This window comes from Cyprinus carpio, chromosome A13 (assembly GCF_018340385.1).
Source record: "Cyprinus carpio isolate SPL01 chromosome A13, ASM1834038v1, whole genome shotgun sequence".
Taxonomy (NCBI): domain Eukaryota; kingdom Metazoa; phylum Chordata; class Actinopteri; order Cypriniformes; family Cyprinidae; genus Cyprinus; species Cyprinus carpio.
This window is the reverse complement of record NC_056584.1, coordinates 29,789,686-29,808,523: the sequence shown is the minus strand read 5'-3', so window position 1 is coordinate 29,808,523 and position 18,838 is coordinate 29,789,686. Positions and strand designations below refer to the sequence as shown.

The 18,838-nt window shown below is 34.6% G+C and overlaps 1 protein-coding gene and 1 pseudogene across 1 annotated transcript; one reads left to right on the top strand and one right to left on the bottom strand.

Annotated features, from left to right (window-relative positions):
* The first annotated feature begins 1,978 nt into the window (after window positions 1-1,978).
* On the top strand, window positions 1,979-9,587 carry LOC122147319 (annotated as a pseudogene).
* A 5,132-nt stretch (window positions 9,588-14,719) lies between these two features.
* LOC109099649 (MORN repeat-containing protein 4) lies at window positions 14,720-18,408 on the bottom strand. Its single transcript, XM_042769592.1, has 5 exons — window positions 18,152-18,408; window positions 17,686-17,764; window positions 16,823-16,937; window positions 16,595-16,704; window positions 14,720-15,411 (listed from the first exon to the last, which is right to left on the bottom strand). The coding sequence occupies exons 2-5, from the start codon at window positions 17,750-17,752 to the stop codon at window positions 15,263-15,265; spliced, it is 441 nt and encodes a 146-aa protein (XP_042625526.1). The 5' UTR covers window positions 17,753-17,764; window positions 18,152-18,408; the 3' UTR covers window positions 14,720-15,262.
* Window positions 18,409-18,838: the final 430 nt, after the last annotated feature.

Genomic DNA, 18,838 nt, shown 5'->3' with positions numbered 1-18,838 from the left:
TTTAAGCATTTCTTTTTACATTTAGCAAAAATCTCATTATTGATTTAGGACTTGGTCTACTATTCGTTATTTTGTAATGATTGGAAAAGGAGGTGCGGGGACAAGTTTGTAAATTCTGTAAAATTTTCCTAAATGCGTTCTCGACGGCTCTGCTTCAAAAAACCAAAAAAAAAAAAAAACAGTGCATTAATGTAGAAACACGCTCTTTAAGTTACAAGAGCCTGGATATTTCTTTTTTTAAGCCGTGGGTAAAATTGTGTTAATGTAAAAGCAATCTGGAAAAATATGTTTTTATGAGTTCTGGGAGAGACACGCGAGTGCCGAGTGTTGAGTAGACTTCATGACCTGGAGTTTCATCAAAACCAGAGCTACTGTTGTGATCGCACGGGCTGATCTCTCTGTTGCCTTTGAAGTGTGTAGTCTTTTCAGGTCTTTTAATTTCTTAAACATATACCTACATCTGAGCCAGAGGTTGTTAGAGCTCCAGAACTAATCTGGCAGGGAGGCTCTTTATTCAAATTGCATTCTATCCAAAGGAAATGCTGAATCTTCCTCTGCAGAAGCCGGAAACGACGAGTGATACAGCCGCTGACTGTGTTCTTACCATACTTCTGTCTGCTCTGAACTCCTGAAGCATACATGCCTCCCCGGGGGAAAGTTGATGGGGGAAGATGCAAACAATCCCTCCTCACTGTTGTGATTGATGCGTGCCGTCACACTGCACTTCAGCTCACGCGTTCAGGCCCAAAGCAAACTCATCTTCGATGATCATTTCAGTCTGTGCCATCATAAAATGAAGCGAATGGATTGGATGGATGAATCCAGACGTTGCATGCTGGAAGAGTATGAGTAGCAGGGAAATGTTCAGGGACTTAGAGGGGGTCCTTTCTTTACAAATGGACAGGGATCCCTGGCTGTGCTCAGAATGTAGCACACTACATACTCTTTAGTAGTTGTTTTAGTAATAAGTGCACTAGCTATATTAAAAGATTACACGATTTATTTGCATATTGTTCAGAAAATAATATTCCACAATGCAGCGTGGGGACCTTCCTGAAAGTTTTCCCTTGGTTTGAAAATTTTAACAGTCTGGGTTTTTTTTTTGGTAAAGATCTAATATTGGGTAATCATCAAGGGATGCAGTTTAAAGAATTTTATCATGTTAAAAAGTTAGCTTTCAAATGAAGTATGTTCTTTTCAAACTTTAATAATAAAACAAAAACTTAAACTTAGTTTAATGTTTACTAATAGTTTCAAGATATCACCATTTGTACGGTGTATTTGTAATTACAACATTTAGTTAGCATTCAAACATACTTCTTTCAAAAAGTCAATAGTTAAACATATCATACAGTTTAATGCACCAACTGGTTTTGTACAGTAGTATGCAGCATCAGGGTGTTCCAAACACTCTCATATTGTTTTCTGTAAGATTGATAATGGGCAGCTATTAGCGGCTCTCTAGGTGCACAGATTAGAGAGTTTACTAAAATTGGAGACTTCCTTTACACTTGATGTAACTGGGTCCTAAAACCAGTTTTTTTTTTTTTTTTTTTTTTTTTTTTTTTTTTTTTTTTTGTCTAAATTAGCCTATATAATAAGCCCATTAGGAATTATATTTTCACAACATCTGAGAAGTTAAGGCTCCTCACTGAGATATGCTGCAGTTGCTCACAATTATGTATATACTTTCAACTTATATATATTGTATATTTTAGTGTATAATGGTATTGCTAAACTGTAGAGTCCTGTCTAATTGTATACTGTTTTTATAATTGTGTATATCTAATTGTATATTGTTAGGTGGTCATCTGTATATTGTCTGTAGGTTTTAAAATTGTAAGTGTGTTGGTGAGGTGTAACAGTAAGAGTGATTTGATTTGATATTAAAACATGCTTGCAGGTCTCGCCACCGGCAGCCTTCCTTAGACTCGACGTCCCTGTGCTATGAGGGTCTGGTGGCAGCTGAACGGGCCGGATGCACTTGCTGAATGGTGTGAGCAATTGCGAACATTGTCCTGAGCTGAAGGGAGAAAGGACGCTCAGGGGCAGGAAGAACAATAGCCATGCCACCTGGATCTATCGCGCTTCTTCCGTCATCGAAGAGATGAGTAAACGCTTATTGCCTGGACCGCAGATAACCACCAGCAGTGATTCGACCTCCGACGGATCTCGGTGCCTTCGCCTGTTTTATAAGCCCACAGAGGACGTGAAGAAAGACCCTTTTTGTTCAAGCAAGGGTTGCACTGAATGCTTCCAAGCACACATTTCTCCTCTTTTTACCACAAGAAAAGCTTGACTTGTGGAAAGTGAATGTATTTTGGTTGCCCTTTTGTGTTTTTTTGTCGCTTTCAGTTGCAAGAGTGTGATGAAGTCTCACGGTGCTTCACAGAGTGTCCCTGAGAGCTTGAAGACAAGCGTAAGCTATGAACCCAGTGCCAATGTGTGGTTCAGATGGGGTACACGATCAAATTACGAGGGAAGCAGAGTCAATCTGTGTGGGCCTTTTGTGGGGGAAAAAATCTAGTGCAATGGTTTTAACAACTTGGTAAAATTGTATAAACAGATATGACAGCACTACATTCTCATTGGTAGCTAGAAACATTGTCAGATTAGCCTAAATATTTTAATGATGAAAATGCGGAGGATGTAAGTGACAGCTGTTCCAGTTCTCCGTAGTTCTGTGGGTGTGGATTCTGTGTGGGCCTGTCTGTCAGCTTAATGTGATTCAGCAGAGTAGACGGTGGTTCCTGGAATCAAACCTCCTCTGTGTGGGCCTTTCTTAAACAACATTCCAGCTTGACAGCCAATCAGATTCTAAGGTTAGATTTAAGGGGCTTGAACAATGTTCTTTTCAACCAATCATTTCCCTTGGATTTTAGAGGTAGGTTATGCTTAGGGTTGCAAGTCTTAGAACTATGATTGCTTGCTAGAAATGGAACAAAGGAGGTTAATCCTGCTAAATCACATTGGACAAATAACAGTTTGATCTGAATTACATCTCTCTTGTGTACTTTTTTTGGAAACTGGTATCTAACGCCACTCAAAAGGCACAATACCAAATCCTGATCTGTAATCTTTTATTTTTTTTCATCACAGAACAGTAAATATAAATCTTCTATTTAAAGCCAGCTTTAAGAACTTATAACACTGACCCATGACCTGAAAAAGATACTGACCCATGACCTGAAAAATAGCTTGCATCTTGGGTTCTCTTAACCATTTTTTGTTTTGGTTGCTGCTTTATAATTTTAAACTGTATGACAATGAAGGTACCATGAGGTTTGCTAAATCGTCCTTATATTTCATTGCTAAATTAGAAAGGAATCACATATAATACACAACAATCTTTATGTGATTCATCAGTTCTCTGAGAAATACCGCTTTATAACTGTAATGTTTACAAGTTTGACTTCCCATTATAGCTCAGACTCTTTTGAAGGCTGAATAAAAAGAGTAGGGTGTTTTTTAAGGTGTCTTTTTGCTTTTTGAAGAACTGTGTATCATACAGTTTGTTGCAGAGCTCAGGAAATTAGCTTGTCCATTAATGTCATTTTTTTGCTATAACATTGTGAACCTGAGCTTAGTTCTCCAGATTTCTTTTTCTATATTAACACTACCTTATTCTGTGTTGATACAGGGACCCTGGAAAGTGCTAGACAATTAAGCCACACTTATAATAATTACTTTAGATCAATAACATATCAGTTCAAGTGGTATTTATTTTTCAAGAACTTTAAATTTTGCAAAAATAATTTTTTTTAAAGTAATTTAAAATGTAATGACAAAGACAAAGTATCATACATTCTGAAAAACTGCCATTTGGCTTGATATTTTGTTGTTTTGTTTTTTAAATATTTGTTTTTGAAAACATTTTAAGTGTTGCCAAAGTGTGCAAATACTTTTAGGGACGCATGTACAGCGATTCATTTTTGCTGCTAGCTGTCTTAATTAATATTAAGCATGATGAGTGACACATTTTTTGCACAGGTACAAACCTTTTGATATAATAATAAATGTACATACAATTGGTTTTTGATTTTGATTTTGTGTTGTGTGCTTTATCTATATATTATTTTTATATTTGTATAAATGTGTGTTTTTGTTTTTGTTGTGTGTGTTTTTTTTTTGTTTGCAGATGATTATATTGTACTTTTTTGTTATAATATATTGTAGTTTTTTTATGTTAATGTTTAGTGGTGTTGATTTTAACTTTTAGTTTATGAAGTATTTGTTTTTTTTAACTTTAAATGTATTGTGTTGTATCATAAAGTTTTACATTGTATATTCTTTGGTCACTCATTCACAATGCAAAAATAGTGATTCAGCATTCAAACGGATTATATGAATGCTGAAAAAAGGTATATTTTTTTTTCTTTTTTTTTTCTCCTTGGGCTTGGCTCTTTGTATGGTTATGACAGCCATGATTTTACAGGGTCAATAATTCTGGCAACATCATAATGTTTCTTTAGATTCTAAAGATTCTGTTGTGATTTTAGAGAATTGTAGGGTCTTTGATTTGTAAAATGACACTTTTACAAGCTATTTTCCTCCTTGAATGTTTTTATTGCAAATTTAGAGTTGTTCATATTTTTCAGTTAAAGAGCATTATTTTATTATGAAAATGGTTGTCTGAATATTATTTTTGTTTTGTTATATTATTTAAATATGTTTATGTTTGTTTGTTTATTGTATTTCTTTTTTTGTTGATTTGTTGTTTATTTTAGTTATTGTTTTTGTATTGAATATTCAACTGTAAAAAATAAGTTGCTGCCTTAATTTTTTAAGTACAATAAACTTAGCTGTTTATGTCATTTCAACTTAAATTAAATTAAAATGTCTTATTAATTTTTTAAGTACAATAAACTTAGCTGTAAAATAAAAGTTGAAAACTGTTTAAAGTAATTGTTGTTGTTGTTAAAGTAATGTAAAACATATGTCATAACTTATTGTTCATAACATTTTTTACATTGTGTGTGTGTGTGTATATTTAAAGTAATGTAAAACATAATATCTAAATATAATATATATCCTGATAATATATATATATATAATATGTATATGTATGTAGTCTATTATATAGCGCTATTATATATTGTTATTAGTTTTTGTTGTTGTTGTTTTTAAGTTGGTTCAAGTGTACGTTTAGTGTATTTTATTGTGTGATAGTGTGATGTATTGTATTATTTGTGGTGATGTTTTGTTTTTTTTTAACTGTTCAAGTACGTTCAGTGTATTTAATAGACTGTCATATGACAGAAAGCTTTATGTCCCATCAGGTCAGGTCTCACTAGTCTTCAAAGGCCCGGCAGGGTCCCCATCCCAGCACTGGAGGGTTCTCAAAGGGAAGGAGCCAGTTTGCAGTGTGTACATCAGCAGATGTTCCCTTTCCAAGCAGCTGGGACAAGACTTTTTTTGAAGAATGAGAGCGAACTGTGGTGTCAGAACAATCGTGTGCAGTACTAAGTGATGAGAACCATTTGCACCTGAACAAGAGAGATTTAGATAAAGGGGATTTGGATCTCTTCTCATCAAAGCTGGTTCAAGAAATGTTTCGAATTATATAGCCATGTAGATTATGTATTTGGAGCAAACCAAAATATGTTGCCTTGACATGGTCATTAAATTAATATACTACCTTTTAACTCCAGGCATTAAAAAATTTTAATCATGCTATAAAACAAAACATTTCTGCAGTTCACATGTGGTTTATCTTAAAATACTCAACATGGTTCACTCATAAACAGAATCCAGACTCATTTCACACTTGGGACCAAGAGTCCCAAAGTCTGACGATACCTAGCAGGCTTTTATATATTTACTGAATTTTAGACCACAAGAACCATCAAAGCACTAAAATTCACTAGCTTACAATAAAATCAAATATAAATAAAAATTTTCTTTGCATTTTTGCTTTTGTTTCATATCAAACCAAATAAAAAATTATAACCAATATTGATTTATTTGAGACGCAAAATTGTGTAAGATATTTAGAATTACTTTTATATATTTGGACTATGAAAGAGTGAATTTTACATGTAAAAAAAAATAAAATTAACATCATGTATGTAGTATATATATTATATATATATATATACTATATATATATATATATATATATATATATATAATATATATATATATATATATATAAAATCTATTGGAGCACTTTTGTTTTGCCAAAGCAAAACGTCCTGACTGACCTGCAACCTTGGTTTAATTATGAATATGCATGATCCTCGTGAAGCAAGCAGGTAGGTCTTTGTCATCTGATCAAAGCTGACAATCCGCAGCATGGATTCATATACAGACATAATGAAGTGTGACGTTTCTTTCTCTGTATATGCTGTGAACTGGAGTTCTGCAAAGAGTTAAACTACCTTTGCGTGACTTCCCAGAGTTTGCCATACACACTGTAACCAAACCCAGCATGAAAATGTTTATACTTTTGACCCTATTTGGAGTAGCCAGATCCCATCCCCCTTGAGCCAAGATGGTGGATATCATGATGTTTATACTATGCATGAGCCAATTACACAGAAGGTTAAAGTTGATACAAAGTTAAATTCTTACATGTGTGTATAATACACTGAACAAAGGAAAGGTCAAAACACTAAAATATTTATTTAGAATTATTTTAGAAAAGAAAGAAAGAAAGAAAGAAAGAAAGAAAGAAAGAAAGAAAGAAAGAAAGAAAGAAAGAAGTGGAGATAGAAAGAAAAGAAAGAAAGCAAAAGAAAGGTTTGGTTTATAAAAGAAAGAAAGTTTGATTGAATGCCCAAGAAAGAAAGAAAGAAAGAAAAAGAAAGAAAGAAATGCAAGTGTGATTGATATTAGCCTATCTGAGTAACAAAAATCAATAAATAATTAAGTAAAAACAAAAATAACGCTGAAGTTGAATAACACAAATGTTATAAGTACGTTTTACAGTAAATTACTATTTCAGTCCTTCAAGCCATTGCTAGCCAGTTACTAGCCATTTCTTTATAATTTTTTTAATATTTTGTGGTGATTTTAGTAGTTTTGATTTATAATTAGTTTATTTATTTTTTTTGTTTTTTTTGTGTCCACCAAAGCAGGAAGATAATTTCATTTTATTTTATAAATTTATTATCACAGACTTAGAAAGACTTAAAAAGAGAGTGTTAAATCATTGGTTTCCATTTTACTAATCACAGCATCAAACTATGTAAACTTTAAGTTTACTGTATTAAAACGTGTAGGTTAGAAGATTTAGTGAAAAAAGTTCTCGCTTAAACGTTTTGGCTTTCTGTGAATTCAAGGGATACTCCACCCCAAAATGAAAATTTTGTCACAGGCCTCCCGGTTTTCATCCAAATTATCTTAAACTGTGTTTCGAAGACGAACAGAGCTTTTACGGGTTTGGACCGACATGGGTGTAAGTTATTAATGATAAAATTTTCATTTTGGGGTGGAGTATCCCTTTAAGCATCAGATTGGATGAGCTTTAGTTTGGGTTTGGGTTTCTGCTGCAGTTCATCCTATTATTGGGTATTGTGTACTTGTTTGCATTGTATTATATTTTATTGTATTGTATTGGAACAATTCCTACTGAAAAGATTATGGAAGTAGTATATGGATCAATATTAATTTTATATTCCTTTTGGTGTCAACAGTGTTTACCCTATTAGGAGTCATACTGGCCCTTTATTAACTGTTTTCTAATATATATATATATTCTCGTGTGTAATCCAATACAAATTATTAGGCTATTGTTTAGGACTGGTAAATTACGAGTATAGATTTTTTGACTAGGTTCATTGATAATTTTAAGAAACTGATGTTTAAATGAAGCCATTTTATAATTATGCAATGTGAGTGAAACAGTGTTACTGGGATTTTACTATTGTTCTAATAATTGCATTTGTGTTCAGGAAAAATAAAGTGTCTTCTGATGGCCAGTGAGAGCGGAGAGGTTCTGTTCTACTGGACTAACACTGAGTTCGAGCAGCAGATTCAGGAGCAGTATGGAGTTTCCCAGAAAGAAGGAGAACAAGTGAGAAAAATGAATTGAATGCTGTTTGACTTAAAGAAACATGAAACAGAGATATTTAAATATAGATAATTAGTATAATTATTATTTCATGTCAAATAAAATTGTATTATGCCTACATTTTGACATACATGGATATAAGTGTAGAATATTGAATGGTTATTAATATTATTTTTATATGTGTTCTCAGCTACCTGCTTTTGAAGACAGCATTAACACTCTCTTTGCACCCATTGTCATCTCCCGTAGCACCATGGTGGACAGACTCATGGACAATTACACCTCCTTCAGCACATAAAACAATCATATCTATGTTCTGCATCAGGTAATCCACAGCAATATGAAAGAGTCATCTGCTCTAACACTAGATCAGCATTAGACAGCACAAATCATTCGATGAATTAATTGTACAATACTTAGGAATATTAAACTATATAATTAATATTTTAGAAACTATATTTTGATATAGTTTGTGTGTTGTATACATATGTTTTACACTATATAAAATACAGTACCTAAACATTATAAGAAGTTATAATCAAATATTATATATATATAATATAATATATATATATATATAGATATATATATATATATATATATATATATATATATATATAAGATTTTTTTTTTTTTTTATATTTTTTTTTTAAATAATTATATTTAGGTTTTTATACACCTAATATATACATTATTTAATGAAATGTTACCAATATAAATTATTTATATTTTACAGATCCCCCCTTTTCAACTTTTAAAGATGTTCTATGTTCTTTTCCAGGACTTATATATTATATATCTCCTCAACTTTTCAAATCATTCAATTCATTCTGCCACCAAAATGCTGATGGCTGCTGCTCTCTGTCATGCGGTTTGAGGAATGTCTCTACATTGCTGTGAATGGAGACGGAGATAAGCCGAGGAGGATTAAAAAGAAAGATGGATGTGATGAAGAAACTCACAGAAGCTCATGTTTCGGCATCGTGACTCTCAGACGGTGCCCCTCTTGAAAGAAAGGGCTGAGAACTGCTCCTTTCACGTACAAACAAACAGATTTTAAGACATACTGTAGATTAGTACAAACTAGTATCACTGCAGTTTCATCTTTATATATATTTATATTTATTTATTTTTATTTATTTTTTTTTTTTTTTTTTTTCAAACCAAAGACTGTTGTAATAGCCTTTGAACTGACAAACCTGGTCCTTTTATCTGTCAGATTGCGCCCTCAAGATACAGAGCAAAGGAACCTCTTGGAAACAAACAGGCGCTTACGAGGAGAACGACCAAAGCTTTTTAATGGAGGTGTGTGAAAGTGCTGTTTTTTATTAGTTTTGCATGCTAGTTTTTAGCTTTTTCGATCACACATGAAGAGTTCTCTGCCTCTGTTCAGAAGGCAGTGGAAAGGTTAATCTACCCGACCCTCTGTGAGCAGTGCATCGAGTTTCTGGAGCGTCGACTCGTGCAGCAGATCAACAGCAACATGGACAGAGCGGGCGAGGAGGTGATACACGCTTTCATACTGGTGCAAACCCAAAATTTGCTGTACCCAGGTACAGCAAATGCTGATTGAGATCAAGATGTTTTGACCACGACATCAGAAGTAAGTGACAACATCTGTAGGAAGTGCTACAGAGAACTTTGAAGTAATCTCAGATTTGATGTGCCCTAATGTGAAATCACTGTTTTCTTCCATTTGTTGCAGAGAGAAGTTGATGCACTGGAAGGATTTTTCTGCTGGGTGAAAAGCAAAAGGAATATCACAATGGTGGTCATATCATTTTTTTCTAACTTTAGTATTTTGTTTACCTTTCCTCCCTTTATTCTGTTTAGATGTGTTGCATTCACACTTCATGAATCATTCTTCTGTTGTCATGTGACATTGTGATAGACTTTAACCATGATCTCACATACCTGGAAGAGTTTCCCGGTCTTATCCCACTTTATCTATGTGGGATCGTTCAGATGGTCGAATGATTGCACCTTCCCTAAATGTGACTGATCGCACTGTCTCCGAGCTTGGAAAGGGGCCTCTAGCTGACTTCATAAAGGGCAAGGTGTTTTTGTGCTTATAGCTTGTCATGCACTATATATTGGAAAAAATGCCTTGTCCAAATTCCTGCACTTGCGGTCTTTGCACTCAACCACTTGATTACTTCTATGACATATTTCAAGTGACCATGAAGACCACAAGTGTGTGTAGAACTTTTCATTATATGATAGGACACACTTATAGTGTTGTAAAAATGCAAGTATTTACAGAGCTTTATTTTTATTCTCAATACTTTGCATTTTAAAATCAACTTCTAAATGTCTGTTCAGTAGTGGTGCTTCTTATTAAGTGATAAAAAGCAGTTGCAAATGTTGTACAAAATAAATATCACCACTACTAATTTGCACCAATAAAATGCAATGCACAACTCTTTGGTTCTACTACCAAATTTAATTATATTAATCTAAGTTATTAACACACATTGGAAAGGCCTCCGTGACCTCTTGTGAGATCTCAGCAAAAAGTTCACGATTTATTTCCAGAACATGCTGTATGATGGGATACAATAAGCCTTGAATACTGCTCCGGAGTGTGCTGCATGATGGGATTGCTCCGGAGTATTGTTTGTTAAGGGCACTGCGCTTTGGCGTTTTTAAGACCTGTGACGTCTCGCATGGCTCCAGATTTGACCAGCTCCCACAGTAAGATGGTCTCAGCACTGACATCGTGAACCACCTGTGTGTTCATGGCGCCCGTGCAGAGAGACCCGTAATAATGCAGCAGAGATCCAGGGTGCTGCATGTCATATCCAAGACCAGCTAAACTCACCTCATCACACACCTGCAGGACCAGAACCACGTCAGCACCATCTAACAAACAAAATATAAAACTGAATTAAATGAACGATGCTAGCAGCAGAACATTTAGAAGAAGTCTTATTCTACAAGGAGAGCAGTGATCAAAAGTAAAGACCGTAAAGTAAACATTTCTATTTCAAATTAAATGCTTTCTATTCAGCAAAGAATCCTGAAAAAAAGGGATCACAGTTTCTGCAAAAATACACCGCTGTTTTTCAACATTGATAATAATAATGTTTCTTGAGCAGAAAATCAGCATATTCGAATGATTTCTGAAGGATCATGATTTGAGTAATGACTGTGGAAAGTTCAGCTTTGCATTACAGGAATAAATTATATTTGAAAATATGTTATAATAGAAAACAGGTTATTAAAATTGTAATTATATTTCAGTTTATACTTGGTGCACATAAGAGGATCATCTGACCCCAAACTTTTTAATGGTAGTGCATGTATAGGTTTTAGAAGCAACGTTATCTATTTAGCAACCTTTTAATTTCAAATATCTCCAAAATAATATTTTGGTTTGCCATAATGGATGAGAACATACTGTGGATGACAGCTGTGGTTGATAGAACAGCAGCACTTGATAAACGGGAGGAGGTATAGGATTTTTAGAAGTCTTTATTCCTATTTTGGTCATTTTCTGTGTATTTTATGCCCATTAAGTCTGAGAAAGCTTATTTGTCTTTTATTTTATTGAAGCGTCAAGCTCTGGCACAAAGGTTGGGGATTTTGGTTGAGATGAGTAAACAATCTGAAGAGAGATCAAAATATGGACTTTTAATGTGAAATGAACATTTGACCAGTATGAGATAAACTTGATACTCAAAGCATAACAGAGGGCTATAGGAGCTACCTCTGAACATTTACCTAAGGGGTGTTGAAACAAATGAGACAAAAGAAGATCAGAAAAAAATTCAGAAACTGAAGAAAATGCATAACTATGATTTAGTGATGCCATAGAACAACCGTTTTTGGTTCCCCAAAGAACCATTTAGTAGCACTTTTTATTAGTGTGAAGAACATTTTATATGTTTGAATAACTTTTTGGAATGGAAAGGTTTCTTGGATGTTAAAAAGTTATTCAGGGAACTATAGATGCCAATGAAGAACCTTTATTTTGTAGTGTTGCTATATCTTTAAGTGTTGCTGTGTAAAATTGGTGTGAACCAGTTTTACTGTAGGAAGACTTCATGTACTGTATGCAGGAAGACAATCAGTCAGTGATAAAGAGAAGGGAAATCTTCATGCAGGCAGAAGAACGAGTGAGAGAGATCTCCTCTGATCTGAGGCGTGAGATCGTTGATCTGGGAGGGGCAGAGAATATTATCAAGCTGTGTACGAAGAAGAAGATCTAGAATGAGATTGCAGCTTCCAAAGACCTACTGGATGTTCTTGTGGTGAGGGAAACCATCTGCCTTTCTTATCTTTATTGTTGTTATGTGACTTTGAATATTGCATATATTATTATATAATAAGTATTTTTGCTTTTTTGAGTGTTTAAGCATCAAAAATGATCTCTGATGTGTGTCAGAGACTTTTTAAAAGGAGCAGCTTAGCAAAAAAATGGAAGTAAAAATTTCTGGGAGATGAAGGAGATCCAAACAGGAGGTGGAAGTCTCTCAGCTCTGACAATTCTTCAGGAGAGAGGAGCTGAGATCAATGACAGAGACAAATTAATGCAAAATACTGAAAAGTAAATAAGCTGCCTTGAGCATGTGTATTATTATAAAATCTTTCTATTCTCTTCCATACAGCTGCTTAGCTCACCTTTACATGGGGCCACTAGGACAGGTCACAGCGACATGGTCCAGCATCTTCTAGCCAGTGGAATCAATATTAATGCCAAAGATTGGGTAACAGATAAATAATTCATGAGGAAACATTTACTGAACATGCAGATTATAATTCAATTAAAATATTTTAAAAAGGTTTCCTGCCTCTTTTAAAGGAAGGAGACACAGCTCTGCATGATGCTGTCAAATTAAATCAATATCAAATCATCAAACTCCTTATACTGACAGGAGCCAATATGCAGATCAAGAATGCTGTAAGTACTACAAATCATGCTGGGTGAGGAAATATATATATGATAAAAAAAAAAAAAAAAAACATCAGAACACTGGATATAAAACACTTAATTTGCTTGTTTCAGGAAGGCAAGCAAGTGAAGTTTAACACTAAGGAGACACTGGAGAAACTGGAACAGATGAGAGAGGTTGGTTTGGCCTGACAGACACATGGAGATGCATTGGATTCATTAGAGCCTCTGTGAACAGGTGCACAGCTGGAGAAAAACCCCACATCTGTCTGAGTAACTATTTACTTTCTGTGTTAATTGGTGATGACAGGTGCCTGTCCTCACCAGTTCATCAGTATATCAATGAGGTTTTATTAATCTATATAAAAATGAGGCATATATATTGGAACAGATGTACACACACACACACACGTATATGTATGTATGTATATATATATATATATATATATATATAAAAGGTGGCATATTAATGACTTATTAATTTTTTTTATGTTTTTAAAAGTCTCTTATGCTTACCAAGGCTGCATGCTTTACTATCACTTTTGATTAATTTAGTGTCCTTGATGGTAATGCCTTTCTTTCTATTGACTTTCTTTCTTTTTCAAGCATTTACTTACTTTTGAGTAACATCTTTGGTAGTGTATCACTGTTTCCACAAAAACCTTAAGCAAAAACTTTTTTCAGTATTGATAATTAATAATAATGTTTTTGTTTTTTTTTCAAAACATATTAGAATTAATTCTGAAGGATCATGTGATATTGAAGTCTAAAGTAATGGCTGCTGAAAATTCAGCTTCACCATCAAAGGAATAAATTACAATTTAAAATATATTCATATAGAAAACTGTTATTTTTAATTGTAAAAATATTCCACATTTTTAGTTTTTACTGTATTTTGATTAAATAAATGCAGCAGCCTTGGTGAGACCTACGTCATCTGTGCTTATTATATAATGACAATCCGGCAGCCTGAAAGCAAAAATTTACCCCAATATATGGGGTACATGCCAGCTCTTCCCTTTGTAGTGTGTTTTGCTGCTGTATTAGAGATGTAATCCATGGCCTGGTTTATCCAGTTTCCAAATTGATCTCTTGGCCTGGTGTCATGACAGGTTTTCCTGTGTGTCACTGGCAGTCTTGCTGATAGAAACATCACAGTGTGCCTGTGAATCACTTAACACTCTCAGCAGTTCTATGATTAGAAAGCTTTTAGTCACACACAGTATGGTTTCATTTAGTGGCTGGTGCACTGGATAAATGCTCTGTGCCATTCTGTGCCCTGTTAATATTCTGTTAACTGATTTTTGAGAGAGGAATGACAGGCTACGTATGTTAAAATATAAATGCGTATGTATTAAGTAATTCACTTGGATGAATCTCTGGGGTCAGTGAGATTGTAATGTTACCAATGTCACAAAAAAAAGATCAAGTGGTGTTTTCTGACTTTTATTTTACTTTTTCATTTTTCATGTCAGTCTTTTGATTCTCTGCTCAAATAAATAGTGCAAAATGCTTTTAGATGATAGTGACTAAGGCTTCTGTCTGACACTGTGGATGATGGGAACAGTAGTGAATTAGCAGTCTGTTTAGAAAATAAAGCAAACACACACTTAAATCAGTCATCAAACATCTGAAGTGAATGTATATCTGCCTAACAACCCAATACTTTTTAAAAATATTTCAAATAGTTTTCTGTAATGTACCAGAAACAATACAACTAAAAAAGAATGTAACAGTATCCTATAATGTATTAGTAAATCATACTAATTTTAAATGAATGTACTTAAACAAAATAAATAAATAATAAGACCGCTTGCTGAAAACATTCCCTCACTGTCGTTGTATATCGGTAACAAAATTTTAATCCAGCAATATTGACTTTTAATGCAAGAACTAAGGCAAATGTGCAATAAAGACACAATCAAACACTTACAATAGCAACGATACAGTCAAATCGCAGACTCATGAAGGCAAATTCCATTCATTTACCAAAAACATCTTCATTTGACCACACTTCTTTACCTGCAATGCCTCTGATGGTGACTTGAGTTTATCCATGCCTCCATAACAAACGTACAGAATTTTGTGATGTTTTTAAGCCACAGAGGAAACCAAGGCAGAGCAACAATGTGAGAGAAACAGAGATGTGTGGAATGGAAACACTTTCATCCATCCCTGAGGGTCTGATGGATCTCACATGTTCTTGAGCTCCGTTGTTTGGTGAAGGCAGAGATCACCCCTGAGCGCAGATCCAGAGTCAGCTTAGACTTCATTTGTGACACTGCAATCCGTAACGTATTTGGGGGCCTGATCTGAAAGCTGCAGTTAGGGGTGCTTTCACTGAGGTCAGTTTGTCATACAGAGAAGCCGCGGGCAGTGGATGCTGAGTTCTTGGCTCTCTGCACCACAGCCTGACACTTTTCACGTTTCAGAAGCTTGTTGTTCTCAAACACTCCCTCATTCCGCGGAGCACCATGGGAACCATCTGGAAATGTCAGCAGCCCTATGAAAAAAACCCACATTTATTCATGCTAAAAATCTTCACACATCCTAGGAACAAATGCCACATATATGAACAGTAATTAAAATAAATACCTTTAATTATCCACTTTATTTTTAACGTATACAAATTTGTGACTTGAATGTGTGAGGGCTTCTGGTGTCCTCTGCTTCTAGTTATTTTAGCTCTATAAAAAAACAGTGGTTATTATGCTGATTGATATTGCAAAATAGTACTGTATTTCTTATATTATTTTATTATCATGATTATAAACACACTAGTTTGTAGCGCAAATGTGCTGTACTTTGTTATTCTTCTAGTTATTTACCTGCAGTCTCACACATTCATAGAAAATAGCTTAGATTACTTCCACATTTCAAAACAATTCTGATTCTGACTGTATTTTTAAATGTTCATACTTTTCATCAATCAGAATAAAAAAGAAATGTCGTTTCTGCCTTGCTGACGTATCTTAAAAGAAAGCTGCCATTTATATCAGAAAAGCTTTTTTAGTAAATTTTTTAGCCACGGACAAGTTCTTAAGATGTGAGACATAAATAAATATATGCAAATATGTAAGAGGTAATAAAATGTGTAAACTTAAAATTCATAGCACTGCTCATATATGTAATACGATTTAGAAAATAGTCAGATTCAAGCATTTACGATTTAACTTTACGAAATGTACAATTTCCGATTTCAATTGCTTTTTTTTTTTCCTGTTGCTTCAAATTTTTTTTCAGGTCTACACCACCCTTTTCAATCCGATCGAAAGTTTATTGGTCATAGGGCTCACTCGTGTGTGCATTTCCAAAGCAATGTTAGCTGTAACTTACGACCTGTAATTAAAGCATTGTTGTATGTCTCGTTGTTGCCGATATAGGGTCAGTGTTCCCGAAAACGCATAAGATCAAACAAACATGTTTACGCAAACAGCATCGCAATCCCTATTACGATCCTGTGGTAAATTAAAAGCATTGTTAGAAGTTAAAAGTTTCTTTTAGTAGCGAGTTACTGTACGGAGATCAAGGTTACCTAATGGAAACGGGGATCGAACCCCAGATCAAACCTTGAGGTGTTTAATTAAGGCTTTTCATTCCGATTGAGCCATTGGGTCCTATTTATACCCAGATCATTTGGGTGCATGTAAATGTAGCTATTTGTCAGATTATGGTGGAATATTTACCATATCCTTCCACACGGCCACTTTTGAATTCCCCTTCAAATTTCATCCCGTCAAACCTGCTGAAGATTCCGACCCCTTGGAATTTTCCCTGGGCAAATTCACCCTCGTACCTGTTGAGCAGAAATGGTGCTGTTTTCGACATGACTAGTCTCACAGTGGTCACTGCCAACATGTTCATCTCAGTTAAAGTAGGTAAGTATTTTGAATCTGATCACATGTTCACATCACCTGGATCCATCGGGAAAGACTAACACCCCTGATCCGTGGAACAGGCCATTCTCAAAGTGACCTTTATAACAGGTGCCATCAGCAAACTTCAGCTCACCTTTACCGTGCCTCCGACCTGCACAGCAAAACACACTGCTTCTTAAATGAACACTAAGTTTTTATCCAGCATACTAATGCTATAGACTGCGCTCTTTTGTGTTAATGGCTCTGATAATTAGTACTATAATTAGAATGAATGTCATGCATATATTACATAAGCCGTTTGGATCATTAAGCAGTGCGCTACAATTCCCACAGCAATCAGAAAGACACAAGTGTTATGAACGTGTTTAAGGATGTTAATATACTGTATAGTGGGACTCCGGCTAAACCCACCTTTCCTCAGATCATAAATAAATAAATTATAGATTAATATATAAGAAAAAAAAATATGTTCTGACAGATATAAAGCTCTTTTACAAGGTTTCACATCTGTGTCCCTTGTCAACATTTTCAGATATACAGTACAACTGAAAACAATTGTGCTTATATTTTCTGTACCAATCAAATCCAACACCCAACTTATAAAAAAGATCATTTCTATAAATTCAGTCCTATTGGTAGTTAGTAATGAAAGAGTTGACAATATTGTTTAGTACAGCATAGAATGTATAGAAATAGTTGTTTTTATATCTTACAGTGTTGATTAATCTAAAATTATTCAATAATATATAAACTTTTAAATGGATATTATGGCATTCAAAAATGTAATTGTTTTGGCAAATAGAAATTTAAATAACCAATAAAAGATACAGCATTTAAAACACATGTGACAACCTGGCTCATTTTATGAAAAATGTCCTTAGAATTCAAATCAATCTTGCCTTCCTTCCATTCTCCAGTATATTCTTCTCCGCTGGAATAAGTGAAGGAGCCCCTGGTTAATGTCATACCTCCACCAAACTACAGACAAAACAAATGCATATTAAGGTGTCAGAATTAACATAACAGAATCAAATGACTAAAAACAGAGGGAGACCGAATCAATTATTTCATATATTTATGCATAATAAAACACTTAACAGAACATCACCAGTGCACCACACACAAACCTTATTGTGTGCTGTATAGTGCTCAGTCAAATAAAGTGGGACCCAGTGTAGCTGACTTGCACCCATCACTGTAACGTTATAATTAATAGGGTAACGGGTCATTTACACTGAACACGTTACAACATTTACGGACTGAAAGAAAGCAGCGGCAGCGGTGACGTCATCCCGCCTCTTATTCACAGCCCGTGTAATCCCCTTTTGACGCTATTTCAAGGCAGTCGATGAAGAATTAATTTACCTGTACTGTTTCTGTGCAGTCTCAAGAGCATGAAAACCCTTCGTTTTATCCAGCAGATCCGCAGAGGGAGAATCGGGTTCTGGCTCGCCGGTGTTTACGGTTCCTCTCGCTGAATCTCTCTCTCGGAGATCTCGCGTTGTTTCTCTCAGCTGTGGATGTGTACTGAGCGCTGATTGGCTGATCAATGTCTGCCTTCTCTAGGAATGTGATACGGACTCGTTAGTGCTGTTTGCTAAGGCAAGTATGAAGTATCTCACTGCTGCGCACTCTTTAGCTTTGGCTCATACTCAGGACTTCTTTTTTTGACTCGAGGCAGTAAATAACCACCCAGAACACCTTAGCAACTGCTTAGCAACAGCCTGTCGCCAAGACGCTGACAGGCATTGTTAAAAATTTTGTTTATATTGTTTTTATTATTATTATTTTATGCGAATGTACTGCTAACGGTACAAAATTAAAACAACAACAACAACAACAACAAAATAGTTTTGAGATTATATTTGATATAAATAAACTTAAATATGCCCAAGGGGTTAGGTCCAAATTGAGTGACTTTCTGAAAGTCTTACTATTATTATTATTATTATTATTATTATTATTATTATTATTTTTTTTGGTTTTTTATTTTTTAAAATTATTTTTTGTGTGTTTTTGTTTTATTTTTTTAGCTCGTTTAATTTCTTTGCT

Excerpts from the sequence above, each read along its gene's own strand:
- LOC109099649 (XM_042769592.1), bottom strand. The coding sequence starts at position 17,752 with ATGACATTAACCAGGGGCTCCTTCACTTATTCCAGCGGAGAAGAATAT. Across the intron at positions 16,938-17,685 it reads TACTGGAGAATGGAAGGAAG|GTCGGAGGCACGGTAAAGGT; the intron begins GCAAGATTGATT and ends TTTGCTGTGCAG. Across the intron at positions 15,412-16,594 it reads TGGCCGTGTGGAAGGATATG|GGCTGCTGACATTTCCAGAT; the intron begins GTAAATATTCCA and ends TTTTTTTCATAG.